This window comes from Danio rerio, chromosome 5 (assembly GCF_049306965.1).
Source record: "Danio rerio strain Tuebingen ecotype United States chromosome 5, GRCz12tu, whole genome shotgun sequence".
Classification (NCBI taxonomy): Eukaryota; Metazoa; Chordata; class Actinopteri; order Cypriniformes; family Danionidae; genus Danio; species Danio rerio.
In genome coordinates this window covers 17,504,698-17,523,128 of record NC_133180.1, presented here as the reverse complement: position 1 = coordinate 17,523,128, position 18,431 = coordinate 17,504,698, and the positions used below count along the sequence as shown (strand labels likewise).

General features: G+C 33.8%; 2 protein-coding genes across 2 annotated transcripts in view; both read left to right on the top strand.

The window, feature by feature from the left end:
• Positions 1 to 1,776, top strand: part of galnt9 (polypeptide N-acetylgalactosaminyltransferase 9) — a 182,842-nt gene extending 181,066 nt beyond the window's left edge. Inside the window, exon 11 of the mRNA XM_001337982.10 lies at positions 878 to 1,776. Within this exon, the coding sequence (XP_001338018.1) occupies positions 878 to 1,024 (147 nt within the window). The 3' untranslated portion in view covers positions 1,025 to 1,776. The remainder of the gene's footprint in view (positions 1 to 877) is intronic.
• Positions 1,777 to 3,558: 1,782 nt separating this feature from the next.
• atad1a (ATPase family AAA domain containing 1a) overlaps positions 3,559 to 18,431 on the top strand; it is an 82,487-nt gene continuing 67,614 nt past the window's right edge. Inside the window, exons 1-2 of the mRNA XM_073949945.1 lie at positions 3,559 to 3,637; positions 11,030 to 11,135. The gene's annotated coding sequence lies outside the window, so the exon portion shown is untranslated. The remainder of the gene's footprint in view (positions 3,638 to 11,029; positions 11,136 to 18,431) is intronic.

Sequence of the window (18,431 nt, the reverse complement as noted above, 5' to 3'; positions counted from 1 at the left end):
GGAGCTCGGAGTAAAGCCGCTGCTCCTCCACATCGAGAGAAGTCAGCCGAGGTAGCTCGTGCATCTGTTTCTGATGCCTCCTGGACGCCTACCTAGGGAGGTGTTCCAGGCATGTCCTACAGGGAGGAGGCCTTGGAGAAGACCCAGGACACACTAAAGGAACTAAGTCTCTTGGCTGGCCTGGGAACAACTCGGGATTCCCTGGGCGGAGCTGGAGGAAGTATCTGGGGAGAGGGAAGTCTGGGGTACTCTGTTAAGACTGCTGCCCCTTCGACCCGGCCAGGAAAAGCAGTTGAAAATGAATGCATGAATGATACATTAATTACTTAATTGTCTACATCTGCATCGTGGTGCATCTAAGAAACAATTAATTTTGACACCCCTAGTATGGATGTTTCCCAGTACTGGGTTGCAGCTGGAAAAGCATATGCTGTGTAAAACATATGTTGGATAAGTTGGTGGTTCATTCCGCTGTGGCAACCCCTGATGAATAAAGGCACTAAGCCAAAGGAAAATGAATGAATTAATGAATTAAAACTTAACTCAAATACAATTATAATAGAAACAGTAATAAAAGTACTACAAATAAAAGAACCAGCATTTGTTTTCATTCATTCATTTTCTTGTCGGCTTAGTTCCTTTACTAATCCAGGGTCGCCACAGTGGAATAAACCGCCAACTTATCCAGCAAGTTTTTACGTTTATATTTTAATTTAAATATTTTGCAACATCCATGAATTTTATTTAATATAAAATTATAGTCACTTGAAACAATAATTGAATGCATTCTAGCTAAATATAAAACATAAATAAATGAACAGTAACTAATCTAGTGTATACTGTATATTTATAATCATCTTTGTTTTGTTTTTTTCAGAATGGCCCTATCATAAGTCGAGACACGGGACGCTGTTTGGAGGTTGAAATGTCAAAAGATGCGAACTTTGGCCTGCGGCTGGTGGTCCAGCGCTGCTCAGGGCAGAAATGGATGATTCGGAACTGGATAAAACACCCCAGACACTGAGAAACATCCAAGCTGAAAACTAAATAACCTGAGCTGGAGAGCAGCCATAGAGTCTGGGGTTCAGGCTCACTCACGCAAGAAACTCTCTTTGAGGGGAAAACACTCTCAATATAGACGTCCAAAGGTGAAATATTGTCTTTGGACGCATTTACTGTCGAGCAACCGGCTAAAGCAGAAGAAAGACTTGCTCCACTTTATAGACTTCCAGCGGATTTGGGAGAAAATTCTGAGAGGAATGATGAAAGAGCTGAGGATAAACAAAGAAAGAAGCAGCTAAAGTTGCAAAGCCCACTGAGCAAAGTCTCGAGATTTATTACTTATCAATTGCCATATCAACACTTATTTCTTCAGGCTGTGAATTGCTTTGGATAATTGAATATCCACATTGAAACTTTAATGGGTATCCTAAGTGCTACGAAAACAGAAAGTAGGATAGACTTCAATCTGACACCACAGTTTCAGCTCTTTTAGCTATTGAGTATTTTCTTTCTTTAATTTACAGACTTAATTGCTGATGCACAACACAATGTGTTCACTCAAGAACTCATGTGCCTTTCTCCATCTTTATGCCATCAGACCAGGGAATGTTCCTCCCTAAGCATGTACAAAATATTTGATTTTAAATTAATGAAAATATGAATATAATGTTAAGAGGTCCTATTGTAGAAAAAACACGTTGTAAAATACTTCAAACATGATAATCCAGGAAGATCAAAACAATAAAATACAAGTTTTCTTCTCTTTTCTACAAAGTTGTGTGATGTGTTTTATGTGAAGGGGAAAAAACAAGTAATATTGTTTTCTACTGTGTATAAAATTTGATGACATCACATGTGGAGATGGGTAGCTGGGGTTCTAGAACAGTTCTAGATGTAAAAGCTTATTAAATATTAAGGAAACATTATTTTATCATTCTGAAAGTATTAATTGGAATGGGAATGTTTAGTTTACGTCAGAATTATTAGCCCCCTTTTTGAATTTTTCTTTAGGGAAAAGTCTTATTTGTTTTATTTTGGCTAGAATAAAAACTGTTTTTTAATTTTTAAAAAAACAAGTTAAGGTTATTATTATTAGCCCCTTTTTTCTAATAATTGTTTTATTATTAGCTATTTTTTTTTCGATAGTCTACAGAACAAACCTTAACTTGCCTAATTACTCTAACCTGCCTAGTTAATCTAATTAACCTAGTTTAGCCTTTAAATGTCACTTTAAGCTGTATAGTAGTGTCTTAAAAAATATCTAGTCAAACATTTATTACTGTCATCATGGCAAAGATAAATTAGTCAGTTGTTAGAAATGAGTTATTAAAACAATTATGATAAGAAATATGATGAAAAAATCTTCTCTCCAATAAACAGAAATTGGGCAAAAAAATATACAGAGGGGCTAATAACAACCAACACTTAACTAAAATGTAGAAATAAAGCTGCTTAAAGGTTAAAGGTGCATTTTGTGTGTGTGTACGTGTGTGGCTTTACATTAATTAAACATTATTGACTAGGCTATTATTTTAAAGGTACTGGATAAGAGTTTGTAAGATAATGTTATCATAACGTTGGCAATGTTCTGAGAATGTCCCCTTTCTAAATCTATGAATAATGTACTAATAAATTATTAATTTAGATTTTTTTATTGTTTTATATAGGCTCATTCTTTCGTTTATTAATTTTCTTTGGCTTAGTCTCTATTTCAGAGGTTGCCACAGTGAACTGAACCGCCAACTATTCCAGCATATGTTTTACGCAGCGGATGCCCTTTCAGCCGCAATCCAGTACTGGGAAACACCCAAGCACACTCCTTCTCACACACACTCATACACTAAGGACAATTTAGTTTATTCAATTCACCTGTAGCGCATGTCTTTAGACTTTTTGGGGAAACTGGAGCACCTGGAGAAAACCCACGTGAACATAGAAAGAACATTGCAAACTTCACAAAAAAAAGCCAACTGCCACAACTGGGACTCGAACCAGCAACTTTCTTTCTGTGAGGTGACAGTGCTAACCACTGAGCCACTGTGCCACCTTTAAATTTCGCTTACTCTATTTCAGTACACAACAATTGTGATTTCGAGAAATGTCATCTGAAAGATTGCATTTATAAGATAAAAGCACATGAACATCAACATGAAGCCGATTGTGACTGGGAAACAATAGATTTCCTTTAACACCTGAGTTTCTGAGTTCGCTGTTTGTCTGTAAAATAACACGTCTGACACAATGGTGTAAACCATCTGTACTGACAGTATATTTATAATTTTTGTCATAGGCCTATACAGCAAATAGCATCTAGAAAATACTTTTTGTGGTCTTATGATACAACATATGACAATTCAGTTATCAGCACATTTATAAACTGAATAAAAACAGATACAAGCTACAACACAATGCAGTTTACTGATCATTTTGTAGATGAGAGTTTTAAAAAATCATGTTGAGTTTTATATATGTTCCTACCAAAGTGATTTGAACACACCTGACATCATAATTACAACTTGGCATCTCGTAAATAAGAAGAACCTGCCAGGAAGACCTGAACACAGCGTTACTTCAACCTAATCAAACACACCTGAACCAAATCAAGCCTTCAGCAACGCTACAAAGCTAAAGACTGGTAAGTGTGATCTGCTCAAAGCAATACCTCGACATTTTTAATAATTAAGTGAAGGCTTTATTCCACAGAGACAACTTTACAATTTAATTATAATACCAAATGTACCAAATGTAAACAGTACATGTTTGTTGATAGAACGTAGCTGCTGTTAGCATTGAGCCACTAAGCTACACAAAAATACTTAATTGCTTTAACACAATCACCAAACAAATTAAAGCACATAATTACCTGTCCAAAAGATGAAGTGCAATCATGGTGTCATTTTTCAGATGCTTTGAGTTAACTGACAGGAAAAAGCAATGGCAATGTTAAAAGGATAGTTCACCCAACGATGATGTTTACAGTTTTGCTCACCCTCATGCTGTTCATGGTGTAAAATTGATTGCTGCCTAAAGTTTTAATTTTTTTTTTCAGTTGAATTAATTTAACTTTTCTAAACATCTCAACTTATATTAAATAAGTTAATTCAAACAGCAAATTCACTTAAAGCTTGCATGTGGTGCAATGAAACAAATAGGAGATTCACAAACTGCAAGTGAGCAATTCCAGCGTTATGGATGTGACATTTGCAGTAAAAACTCTAAACATAAATTCACATAGAAAGCATATGTTAATATTATATTGAAACTTTTGTTTATATTTTCCAGAACAACTAAACACAGACTTGAGGGACCAGAAAAATAGCAATCTGTAAACATGTTTAGTACTTTAAATGTGGAAAATAAACACGCGTTATGGATGTGACAAAAAAGTAAATATTTTATTCTACTTTTATGTGCTAGCAATTACAGTTGAAGTCAGAATTATTATCCCTCCTGAATTATTAGCCCCCTCTTTATTTTTTCACCCAATTTCTGTTTAACAGAGAGATTTTTTTTTTTTAACACATTGTTAAACATAATAGTTTTAATAACTCATTTCCAAGAACTGATTTATTTTATATTTGCCATGATGATGGTAAATAATATTTTACTAGATTTATTTTTTAGGTTAACTAGGCAGGTTTGTGTAATTGGGAAAGTTATTGTATAATGATGGTTTGTTGTCTAGACTGTTGGAAAAAAAAAAAAGCTAATAATTTTGACATTTTAAATGGTTTTAAAAACTTCTTGTTTTGATGTTCTTCAGGGGAGATCAATCGTTAATTAGGGGGATTTGAAGCCCCCCCCAACCCCCCTGTAATTCGCACCCTGGTCTATCAAGACACATAACACAATGCTTTGTAAAAAAAAAAAAAAAAGCATGGCAAATTACTATTTATTATAAAGGTAATGTGTGAAACTGCGAGACCTTGAAAGGTGAACCTTGTTATGGGTAGGGACCACTGTATTTACCGTTTTTAGCCACCCTCATGCTGTCCATGGTGTAACAATTGATTGCTGCTTAAAGTTTTTTTTCCTCTTTTCAGTTGCATCAATTTAACTTTTCTAGCCATCTCAACCTATATCAAATAGGTCCAGTCAAACTGACTTATTGAAGTATTGTTACACTATTGAAGTATTGTTACACTTCTTAAAACGAAAAAAAAATATCTAGTAATATTGTTAACAACAATACTAATTGTTGACAATTTATTTTAAAAAGTTTTAATGTTTTACAGTGCATCTGTAGCTTGTTTTGCTGTATGATATAAATATATTAATTACTTTTTCAGCCAAAACTGTGGTCTTTTTTTATTTTTTTATTTTTTATTAGTACACTGTAAAAAAATGCTGGTTTCTACAATTTATCACAATTCATCAATGTAAACACACAAACATCTAAATTAATATGATAGCAGACACTGTAAAAAGCTCATTTCCAGCCACTAGACTTTTCTGACAGGGTATTCGAGTGTCAGAATGGTGTGGGACTGCTGTGCAGAAGTGATTATTATGGATTATAGATTATGAAATTTAGCGTTTTTTTGTTTTTTTATTTATTATTATTATTATTTATTAAAGCATGAAGGTAAAACACGAATGCGGTTATGACTGTATTAACATTTTTTTATTAATTGACAAAAAATACTAATTTGTGGATCTCCTTACTTCCGTGTGCAGCTATCCTGCCATTGTGGCTGGTGTATTTAGGGAAATTTTCTTACCCCTTGGATTTCAGTGTGGTCTTGAAAAATCATAGTTTTAAGGGATATCTATTCCTTCCCCTTAGCCCTACGCCATCAAGCTAAAGAGAATTGGCACACCCCTACCCCTTCACATGAACGTGCACAATGAGGGGTAAGGACAAGGGCTAAGGGTTAGAATTAGGATTGGGCCTAAGTAGCTTGAACAAGCAACAAAAGTCATTTTTTAGTGGTCAACATTTTAAGCAGATCAAAATATTTGTGTGAATATTGTCTAAAACTATTGAACAACAACTATTCTTGAACAAACTGCAAAACCTTTTTTAGAGCATTTTTCATTTATTAGTTTTCCTGAGCTTTATTTTGTACCAAATTCCATTATTGAACAATTATTGTACGGTCCTGATCCTTCCCAATATTATTCATTCATTCATTCATTTCCTTGTCGGCTTAGTCCCTTTATTAATCTGGGTCGCTACAGCGGAATGAAGCGGGACGATGTCAGACCGACATCAATGTCCAACATCAGACAGGCGTTGCATTTTGGTTACGTTCCAACACAACCTAAAAACAACCAAATATCAGTATCTAATGATGTTACAGCTTGAGGTTCTGTGGATGTTACCAATATGACACCTATCAGACATTGGATTTTGGTTACCATACCTGACGAATAAATCAGTGTTTGACTTTGGTTTAAGATGTTGGCTCGGATTTTGGTCACTTTCCAACATGACCTAAAATCAACCATCTGCAATATGGCCACCGTCGCATCATCCAGGTGAATGCTGCACACTGGTGGTGGATAAGGAGATTCCCCACATTGTGTAAAGCGCTATGAGTGTTTAGAAAAGCGCTATGTAAATGTAAGGTATTATTATTATTATTATTATTATTATTATTATTATTATTATTATTATTATTATTAAAAAAATATCAACGTCATTTCACATCTTTATTGGACATCAAAATAACATTGTTCTTAGACGCTTGCGACCTAATATTAACGTCCTATGATGTGTCTGCAGGGGTTTTTTCTTAAAGCTCTGCACTTAAACACTCTTTCATAATAGGATATACGTTTAACAGTCCAATCATTATATTATAAACCACACAACACTTCAGCTGATCTCTGAATGCTTCTCAAAGCAATCAATCTTTTCTGAAGCAAACTCAAAAGCCCACAACTCTAGAAAATAAACATTACTGCTTTCCATTGATGCATTCGCTCTTTCCCCCTCTCTCATCTGCAGTGAAAGCCACTCAATTTCCTTCCTTTCATATATTTATTGCTTGTGTAGTCCTGAGAGAGAGAAAGAGAGTCGAGACGGATGAGACCACAGCAAGAAGCTATCCTAGAGTAAGCACTTCTTATACAGCCACCTGTGTGTTCTCAAGGCGTTTCTTTAATTTGTTTTTTTTTCCAGTGTGTTTGCGAAGAGAGTTTGCAGAAACCTGCTCAGCCAGGCTTCAGCTGTTCAGCTCCAATGCGTTCATAAACAAGCATCTTCTGCCCGCACTTATCTAAGGAGAAGATCTTATTTAAAACCTCGCTGGAGACCCGATAAATGCTGTCGCTGCAAATTCGCCCATAGCTTGCATGTGGTGCAATGAAACAAATAGGAAATTTATATTAGCAGGCTAGTGGGTGTCTTGTGTTTTTTACACATGATGCGGTTCAATGATGAAGTCATAGGAGGAAACGCACAGTGAGCGCAAACCAGTGAATCATTGCACAATCTGCTTCGTATAAGATCACCAACTAACGCAGTAAACCTGCTGTGTCCTGTGCTCAGAGCCAGTAGTGAGGGGAGGCGAGGTAACAGCACAGTTAAAAATAAGATATTTACATTAAATAAACACCAAGCTATTATCAGTTGACCCTATTAGGGGTGATTTTGTTTTGGGCTTTTTGACCTTTGCGCTATCATCGCTCTGTTGCATTAATGCAGTCAGTGGGTGTGTTCCGGAACTTCACCTTCTTTGACATGCAGTTTCTTTCAATTCCTCTGAGGTCAGAGTGAGAAGATTTGATGCTTCTCTCTTAGTCACCATAGTGTTTATTGGTACATGAGAGCAACCTAACAAATTTACATCCCTGGCTATTACAGTGCAGGGGTGTTCGAGTAACAATATACGCAGTGTGCGAATTATTATAAATTTAAGGGGGGTCAACTGTTTTGGTTAGTTTGTGTAATACATGCTTCAGTCATTTATATATTCAGTTTTAGTTATGTCTAGTTTATTAATAAAACATATATTTAAGATTTCTGACCTACAGTATCCTCTGATTAAGATCAGATAAACATTCAGATGTTACTATAGATTAAATTACAAACTATACTGTACATCTTACTTGATTTTATTTTCAGGCTAAATGTAGATAAAAACATCCATTTTAAGAGAAAACAAAGTCATGTGAACACGATGTCTTTTGGTGCTCTAGAACTGACAATTTCGGACTTTTTTTTTCTTGAATAGACTGATTAGCGAAATTAATTAATAACATTTATTGTTTAAAACACATATCACAGTGAAATATTTATATATTAGTATTGAGAAATATCAGACTGACCACAGCATACATCTTGTTCTGATGTTCTTTCCGGAGGGGAAGATTCAGATCATCAGCTCGTTTGCAGAGACTGAAAGACCTGAAATGGTCTTTCAAAAGGAAAAATGAGACATCCAATACATGCAGTGTTGGTGGTTCTCTGAGAACGTGGATGAGAACCACTGTCTTTTGTGTCACATGCTTTTTCTGTCAGTGCTTTACAGATTCTTATGCTTTTCATTACCAGCATAACAGAGTTCACCAGAATGTAGGAAGAGACACAACATCTATTGTTATTACTGAAATTGCTACTAATAAAGAAAAATAAAGTTCCATGTTGTATACTGTACACCAGGGGTTCTCAATCTTTGTCCTGGAGGTCTGGTGTCCTGCAGATTTTAGCTCCAACCCCAATCAGACAGGTGGGCTAGCTAGTCAAGCTCTTATTATTGGCTGTTTCTCAACAGAGAACAGACTTGCGTTCTTGTGAAGACCAGTCTTGCCAGGTCACCTCGGAAGAACGAACACTGGAGACCTGAGAACAGAGAACGCATCCTGAGAAATGAGATGCTGCATTCTTCCTGATGGTCACATGACCTTTACGCGTTTTTAAAGGAAAAATAATTAAACATTACAGCATTCATATAACGATTTATTGTTTTTCCACTTTTCACAATATATGTTATGCATGAAGACTTTACAAATATATGTTGCACAATACAAATAAAACAGATTTTAATACAAATTTCAGCAAATAAACAACCTTAATGTGTTTACTCCTTTTATTAAGATTTCATGGTAATGTTTACCTGAGGTAAATAAATTATATCTCTGAAATGATAAACTTATATAAAATGCTGCGCATCCCACTTGCAGTCCCAATGACTTCTGGGACTTCTCGAGCGAGTTCGGTGCTTAAATCTGCATTGATGCATCCTTAATATCAAAAACACATCTGGGAAGTTTCAAGCATCCTTCATTCTTGCGGTCTTGAGTATTGGAAGTGAACTTTGGGCGTTGATGATGACGTTACACGATAATGCAAGATCACTAAAGAAAGGACATTGTGAAACAGCCAGGCTTTCTAGAAACATCCTTGCAGGTGTGTTGAGGCAAGTTGAAGCTAAAATCTGCAGGACACCGGACCTCCAGGATGGAGTTTAAGAACCCTTGCTGTATACAGCACATTAGCATAGTAAACACAAATAACAGAACAAAATAATTATTTCATGATAATTAAAGCTTAGTGTATGACTCAAGAGGTTAACACAGTAAAAAATAGGAGAGTGGGACTCTACGTTAATATTTTTAAGACAATGTCCCTAAATACACATTTTATGCATTATATATTTATAATGTTTTATTAATGAAAACTGTTTCTAAAGTTTGTTTTAAAAATACAAAACGTACCTTGAATGGTTTTGTGAAGAGGTATTTTGGGCCATTGGCTGATTGGTGAATTAACATGTAGGAGGCACAAACAAGCGCAGCATGTTTTGAAAGCTCCATGGAGTCCCAGTGTTTACAGTCTTTGGGGAAATCAGCCTACAAAAGGCTTACTTAGACTTGTCTCTGCACATTAAACGGTGATAGGAGAAGCTGTTTAATGGGTGTTTTTTTTTTTTTTTTTTTTTTTTTTAAAACCACGCATAAAATGCTCCTGTTGGTTGACAGGTATCACTGAAATAGGTGTCCTGAGAATTCACACAACTTTCTGTCTCAGACTGTGAACAAAGTGGTGGGTGGCCAACTCTTCTATATATATATATATATATATATATATATATATATATATATATATATATATATATATATATATATATATATATATATATATATATATATATATATTATTATTTTTTGTATTGTAGCCAATTAAAAAAAAAAACAGCCAAGACTGAAGACACTTTCTTATTATCTTTCATTCATGCATTCAGGTTGGTAAAAAGAGTCCATGCAGAGTTTGGCTGTTGAGTGATAAATGAAAATGAGAAACTATTTTATTATAGTAAAGTAAAAACAATGGAACTTTGCCGACATATTTATTTACAATAAATGTGTTATTTTTCACAATAAATACATTTTATTTCATTTTAAATAATTTAAGTTAAATAGACATTTTAAATACTTTGTATGACATTTATTAGAAACAAAACATAAATTAATATAAAGATATATAGGAATTAACTTTTTATTAAAGTGGATTTAATAAATATTTTATATATTATTAGATGTAATTAATATTTTTCCAAGTAATCAATCTCTTTTATTTATTTAAATATTTTTTTTAATTAATTTATACAAATATGTTTTATTATAGTATAGATTAAAAATAATATACATTTTTTTGTTATAATGTTAAGTAATATTTGTTGTATTAAAGTAAATCGTATTCCTTAAATATATTGACAATTAATCGTTTTTATAATAAAACAGGTTTTGCTGTGTCTTAAATAAACCCCATAAAACCCTCTGCATTCTCGTACTTCTGTCAGACGAGATATGTATTAGAGAAGAAGAAGGAGGAAAAAAAGAGATGTGTTGTGTAGTCTGGCCTTGCAGGATAAAAGCAGAAGTTGTAAAATGTTAATGTTTTCACTCCCAGAGCTGTTAAACACCCAGAGGACACTAAAGCAGAGAGACAGCTTTCAATTTAGCGGAAGAGGACAGTTCCAGGTCCAGGTTTCTGACAAGGGCAGCTCCACTCACAACACAGAGTCTGCAAACTGATGTATGGCTCACATTATACCCCCGCTCTTCCTCTGACACACAGGATGGATGACGGGATGCAGTAATGGGGAGCTTTGAGGAGGACAGCAGGACAGGAATGAGAAGCAGGTCACCAGGAAACCTTCCCAGGAAGACTTTCACTGACTGAGGTACTGACTGCAGCAACACATCTGAGCGGACAGACAAGATTGAGCTGAACTAGATTTTTACAGTTTTCATCTTTTTTTTTTCTCCTGTGTGTGGTGTTGCATGCCTATACACTGCAGACAATGGTTTGTCTCGTTTCTAATCTGCCTGCACACCTGGTACACATGCAAGCTGAGACTGCCAGCAATGTTTTTAATGCATTTACCTATTTACTATTTACCCATAGACTGTTATGACATCTTTATTGGTCATCAGCATCTTAAATCCTTGAAAGTTTTAATATTTTTATTTAAAAAAAAAAAAAAAAAACTATGAATATTTAATTTTATTCATGTCTGTATTTTATTATCTTTGTATCCAATTACAAAAAACTGTTTATCAATTATGCAAAGTGTTTCTAATGCAGTGTCTATGGGGTGAGACAGTAAATTTGACGTTGTTCTCTCTTCTGGCTGCCGTCATTAGTCTTTTTTTTTCCCTTTTTCTGAAAGTCTTTATAACACCATTGCAGAAACTGCCTTTTATGATTTCAGCAAACAGGATTGTAAAAAACATATCGTTGCTTTACTATGACAACTTCTGCTACTGAAAATCCTGGAAATGAGAAAAGGGTCCATTGAGTGTATGTGTCTGAGACTGCATGTCTGGGTTTGCACATGCAAGTCTGCAGCCAGATACTATTGCGCTGTTCATTTTTAATTTTTTTTGTCAAACTAATGTCAAACTTCAAGATGAAAAAAAAAGCATTATTCAGGGTAACTTTTTTTTTTAATATTATTAAAAAGGAGGCTTAAATTTAGGAATTATTTTCTAGACAAGTATAAAATACAATTCTTTTAGAAATAAATGGTAAAAATAAATTTCAAAATCTTTAAAAATAATCTTATTTCAAGCTGAAAACAAGATTACTTCAATTCGAATATTGACTTGTTTTTGTCTTCGTTTAATTTTGACAGCTTTTTCAAAAAACATAAATATTTAATATTTTTCTAGTAAATGCTTCTGTTGTGACCATAAATTATATATATATATATATATATATATATATATATATATATATATATATATATATATATATATATATATATATATATATATATATATATATATAATTTTTATTCAAGTATTTAGCACAATTTGCAATCAGTCTACATAGCTTTCCCAGTATTTCTCTGTTGCAATCAGGAGATCACAATACCGAAAAACCCCGAAAAATCCAGAACAAAGCAACCACTACTATGGTATAATACAGCTCTACATATTATACGGTCTCTTGCACCATTTTGTGGCTGAACGTCAACCGTCTTTGCTCTGCTAAGTATGGCAGGCTGATGGCCACCAATGTGCTGAATCTCAAAAATTATGAATATTTAAAATAGCCACTATCCTTATAAATAAACTGCATAGTTGCAATCTAAACAACTACATTCTCACCTTAAAAGCCCCGTCCAACAGCTGTAATGTTTGTCAAACTGTAGTGCTCTGTTTGCCATTCGTATGGGTGGAGTAATATACAAGGGTGAAGAGGCTGTTCAAGCGCTGATATTACTTTAATATCTCTTGGCTATAAGCACCAGACAGAACTGTTGTGTGTGTGTGTGTGTGTGTGTGTGTGTGTGTGTGTGTGTGTGTGTGTGTGTGTGTGTGTGTGTGTGTGTGTGTGTGTGTGTGTGTGTGTGTGTGTGTGTGTGTGTGTGTGTGTGTATGTATGCATGTATGTATGTATGTATGTGTGTGTGTATATATATATATATATATATATATATATATATATATATATATATATATATATATATATATATATATATATATATATATATATATATATATACATATATACAGTTGAAGTCAGAAGTCTGTTTATTTTTTCCCCAATTTTTGTTAAACGAAGAAAAGATTTTATCAGCACATTTCTAAACATAATAGTTTTAATAACTCATTTCTAATAACTTATTTATTTTATCTTTGCCATGATGACAGTAAATAATATTTGACTAGATATTTTTCATGTCAATCCTATACAGCTTAGTGGCATCTAAAGGCTTAATTAGGTAAATTAGACAAATTAGGCAGGTTAGGGTAATTAGGGAAGTTATTGTAAAAAAGATGGCTTAAGATGTGGACTACCAAAAAATATATAGCTTAAAAGGAGTTAATAATTTTGACCTTAGAAAATTAAAACTGCTTTTATTCTTGCTGAAATAGAACAAACAAGATTTTCTCCAGAAGAAAAAAAATATTATCAGACATACTGTGAAAATTCTCTTGCTCTGTTAAACATAATTTGGGAAATATTTAAAAAAAGAAAAGAAAAATATTCAAAGGGGGTCTAATAATTCTGACTTAAACTGTGTACATATTTATTAAATATAATATTTAATATTATAATATTATTAATCATTAAATTTAACTAAATTATTGTAGCATGTCAGGCTGTAAGATCTTCAGCTGCCATAATGCCAGACTGAATGACAGTGAGGATGTGCCAAACATGGAGGTAAAATCACCTGGAGTTTGGCGTCACACTTTTAAATTATTCCTCACAGCAAACATAAACAATCTGTAGTTGCAGTTTCACACAATTTCACCTCTAATAAAACCAGGAAGAAAAAAAAATGTTTTGACATTTCTCTGCAATGGTTTGAATTTGTTTGGCCAATTGATCAGATTCAAGGCTCCTATTATTTCTGGGATTATTGCACTTGAATTGGTCACAGCTGTAGTCACACTGCAGGAAAGTCTGAAATCTTTTGACACTGTCTGAACTTCATCAGAAGAGAAATCTGATTGCAATGGCCATTAAGCAGTTGTCTATGAATTTGTCAAACCAACTATCAAAAATCACAGATTTTAACCAAGGATTTCAGGAATTATGATTTCCCAAATTTGTCTCAGATGATCAAATCATGGCTAAAATCCTACAGTGAGAGCAGGCTTTAGTTTGACTGTTTGACTGATTTCAGGCTTCGTTTTCGACCAGTAAAAAATCAGGGCCAAAGTTGTGCAGTGTGAGACTAGCATCAGTGACCCCTGCTAATGTTATGTTGATTTTCATCTTTAATTTTTAAGCCCCTGCCCCCTTTTTCTCTGATCTCCTCTTATCAGTAACTAGGATTTTATTATTATTATTATTATTATTATTATTATTATTATTATTATTATTATTATTATTACTATTATCTCCATTATTTTTTATTATTTAATTATTTATTTTTGTAAATGATTTTGATTCATGGTTCTGAAATTGTCAACTGACTGTATCGATTTTTTTTTATGAGGTTCTTTGTCTTCTTAGTAGTAAATAAGCTTTAAAAAGAAGCACATTGCTTATCACCATGGCCAGATGGAATCTGCGGACGTTTTTTACTATTTCTGCTGAGAATTTTGGAAAAATCTGCAGATTTCTGTGGAATTATTTTGGGAGTATCCAACGGAGTATCATAACTTACACCTTAATGTATTAAATAAACAGTAATAAATTACTGAATAAAAACTGAATAAATTCAGATTTACACATTTACTCAAGTAAATAAACAGAATTAATGATAGGCTAAAAATCTGCAGAAATCTGCAGAAATCTGCAGAAATCTGCGGAAGTCTGCGGAAAATCTGCGGAATTCTGCGCGCGCAGATTCCGTGTGGGCCTACTCATCACATACATTTTGCAGTATTAAAATCTGCTCTTACCATTAAAGTGCAAAAGAACTTTTTCTTTTTAAACTCTCTGATTTGGAACTCTGCGCAGTAATTGAGAATTGACTAGAAGAAGATGCTGTTGTTGGCAAAACAGGAATCAAGGGGTCTCTTGTGAATGTTACTTGCCGTACTGTAAGTGCACAGTTGTCACTCATCTGATGTGTCTGTAATGAGAATAAATATGAACAGCAGAGGTGAGGCCGATCTCGAACCAACACTTTCAACATGATTTTCAGCTCTGTATGTGGTCGACCACAGCAGTTCTCAGATCAGTGAGCAAAGCCCTGTTATAATGATGAGTCTGTGCGATGAACAGCTTGCAGGAGGAGTAATGAGATCTCCAGAGGAGTGAGAGAAAGACGCCGCTCCGAGACACAATTAAAAGCAGACCTTGTGTGACTATTTTTATGCAAATACACCTGAAACTACTTTGACAATTATAAAAAAAACAGCGACCTCATTTACTCGCTCAGAGCTGTTTACTGCATAATTGTATTTAAAATCATAGAAAATAGGGATAAACAATTGTATTAGTGTTGAAAGACAAATGCGCAACCGAAGCTTAAAAACAAGCCAGGAAAAGCCCACTATTAGATTTATCAGTTATATATTATCAATAAATGAGCCCAAAATATGTTAATCTGAAACCAGTTTCAGACTGAAAGGCAGAAACATAAGTGATTGTTACCAAATAAATAGAAAAAATACAATGTCATAAAAATCCAAACGCAACAACAAAAAATAAGCTGTAATGATTAATACATGACTTATTTATGTTTTTTTTTTTTTTTTTAATTTAGCTACTGTTTGAAAGAATATCACCTCTTACATATGTTTATTTACATATATTTATTATGAACATGACAGTTATCCAGTGATTGGGACTGTGGACTGATTTCTGCCACAGACTTTAAATTATTGTACTGAATGGCTATTAGCTGTAAACAGTGTCAGTCAGTGCATTAGAAATAAAGACACTGACCATAAATGCAAAGAAATGAAATTACTGGCCCCTTTTTTTTTTTTTTCAAATAAGCACAAAAAAAAAAAAAAATTAGTCCAACTAAACTAAAAAGAAAGCAAATGTTGCATATTATAAGTTGACTTGGAGATGTTTTTGTTTTTTGTTTTCTCCTATCATTTAGTGCATTTGCATCATTTTGTCTGACCAATAGCAGATGGAATGTGTGCTCTGACAACCTGCTGTTTGACAAAATGTTATAATAGGACAGTGTTTCTCAACCACGTTCCTGTAGGACCACCAGTTCTGCACAATTTTAATGTCTCTAACTAAACACATCTGATTCAGATCATCAGCTCATTAGCAAAAACTGAAAGACTTTCAACAGGCTTGAGGCACAAAGGAGACAACCAAAAAATTGAGTGTCAGTGGTCCTCCAGGAACGTGGTTGAGAAACGCTGTAATAGGACATATATACTTTTTCATTTCTGAAGAATTAATCTCATTTTAAATGAATCATTTGATTCAATGAATCATTTATTAAGAAACTTGGTTCATTTCTGTATTAAATTAATAATATTAAAATGATAATCTAACTCTTAGTTTAGTGAATCATTATTTCAATTGTCATTCGTTCATTCATTTTCGTTTTGGCTTTTATCAATCATTGAACGTTAATTTTATAATTGTAATAAATAATTGAACAGTATTCAAAACTTGCAGTAAATTAACATTGCATTATTATTATTTTTTTTCTTTAATGAAATAATACTATTTTATTGACAGATAGATTGGTCTTCCAGGAACGTGGTTGAGAGACACTGTTATGGGACATACTTTTTTATCCCAGAAAAATTCATCTCATTTTGATTGAATCAGTTGATTCAATGAACTATTTATAAAGACACTTGGTTTATTTCTATTTTGAATTAATGATTCACTAAATTAAGAGTTAGATTATTATTTTAATATTATTTGCACAATTTTCATCCATTTTCTTTTTGACCCTTTTATTTATCATTCAATGTTAATTTTATAATTGTAATAAATAGTTGGACAGTATTCTAAACTTGCAGTACAATAACATTGCATTATTTTCTTGATTTTTATGAAATATTTATATTTTATAGTCAGATTGATTGGTTCAAAACAGTGTGAATGTGACTTAAACTGCGGTCACACTGGACTTTTGGCCCTATAGACCCTTCAAATGCACATTAATGTGTCGGACCAGAAACACAAGCTCGTACAACAAGTTTCGCAGTTCACTGCATTGCAAAAAATCAAGCTTAGTGAACTCTGACCTGTGAAATTGCATTACATGACTGCATGAGATGAATCAAAGATCAAAACATGACCTCTCTAGACAGAAATATAAAATATGAACCAATTGCTTGCTTTTTCTGACCAATTGCCATGCATCAGAATTTTGCATGCTCAATCGAAAGGGGTCTGGCTGCAAACTTGGTGCATATGCAATCTGAGCTGCATCCAATGCTTTTTAATGGGCTCACCTAACCCCACCCCTAACTCCACGCAGAGTGAAGTCACTAGCTCCATTGAGTGCATTGTGTCTGACATTGCATCTGAGTGATGCAATCTCAGGTTGCATCATAAAGGCTGCATCCAGATACTATTGGCTCAAACACTAGTGGGACCACTACAGTATAACATTTTTGTACATTTTATTTCTTTTTTTGTGTTCTATTATTATTATTATTTTGTAACCCTAAACATTACTTTAACAACATAAATATATTGAAGAAAAAGTTATAATTGACTCCACTGTCACTGAGCACTCTTGATGTGGTCGTGCACAGAATCTTCATTATCAAACTTATATCAGCTTGTCCTTCAGTCTGATTGGCTGATTCATCCTGCCTGCTGCTCACAGCAGGCCACCAGTCTCACATCTGTGCAGTTTATTTTATTATTTCTTATTTGATATGAGGGTCTTTCTCTTGCTGAGACGTCAAGGTCGTGGACTGAGCGATTCGGGCTGAATTGCAGAGCAACTGGGCCATTTCTGAGCGGGGTCTGCTGGATTTAAGAGCTCTCGGTCTCCGCTCTGCTCATTTTTCCAATAATGCTGTAGCACTTCTTCTCTGAAGTGATCTTTGCAAGGTCTTGTGTTTTTACCTCAGGCTTTTTAGTTTGCCATTGTTTATTTATTTATTTATTTTTTTATTGATCCAGTGCTGCTTTAAGTGTATGTCATTGAAACAATTTTAAAATTATAGCAAATTGTTCATGGTTTTACTGTAATTCAGAAGCTGGATTGCTTTAGCAGGTCTTTTATTTTTATTTTTTTATTATTATCATTATTTATTTTATTTTATTGCTTTTAAAGGGATTTGGTTTACTTCGGAGATCATATTAGCCACTCGAACAGCAGCTGAGAGAACAACTACACCAATTAAACTTCAGTTGTTGTATTTTTGTAGTGAGATGATTGAGTATAATCCTTCTGGGTATAAACAACAATGTTGGTAAATGTTCTTTTTTACAGTGGCTGCAAGTTAAAGGTGCAGTATGTACGTTTGACACCCAGTGGTTGAACTAGGTACTGCATGCCTGCAGATGCAAGCACAGATCGACAACATCAACAGCCAGTTTTTTTTTTTTTTTTTTTTTTTTTTTA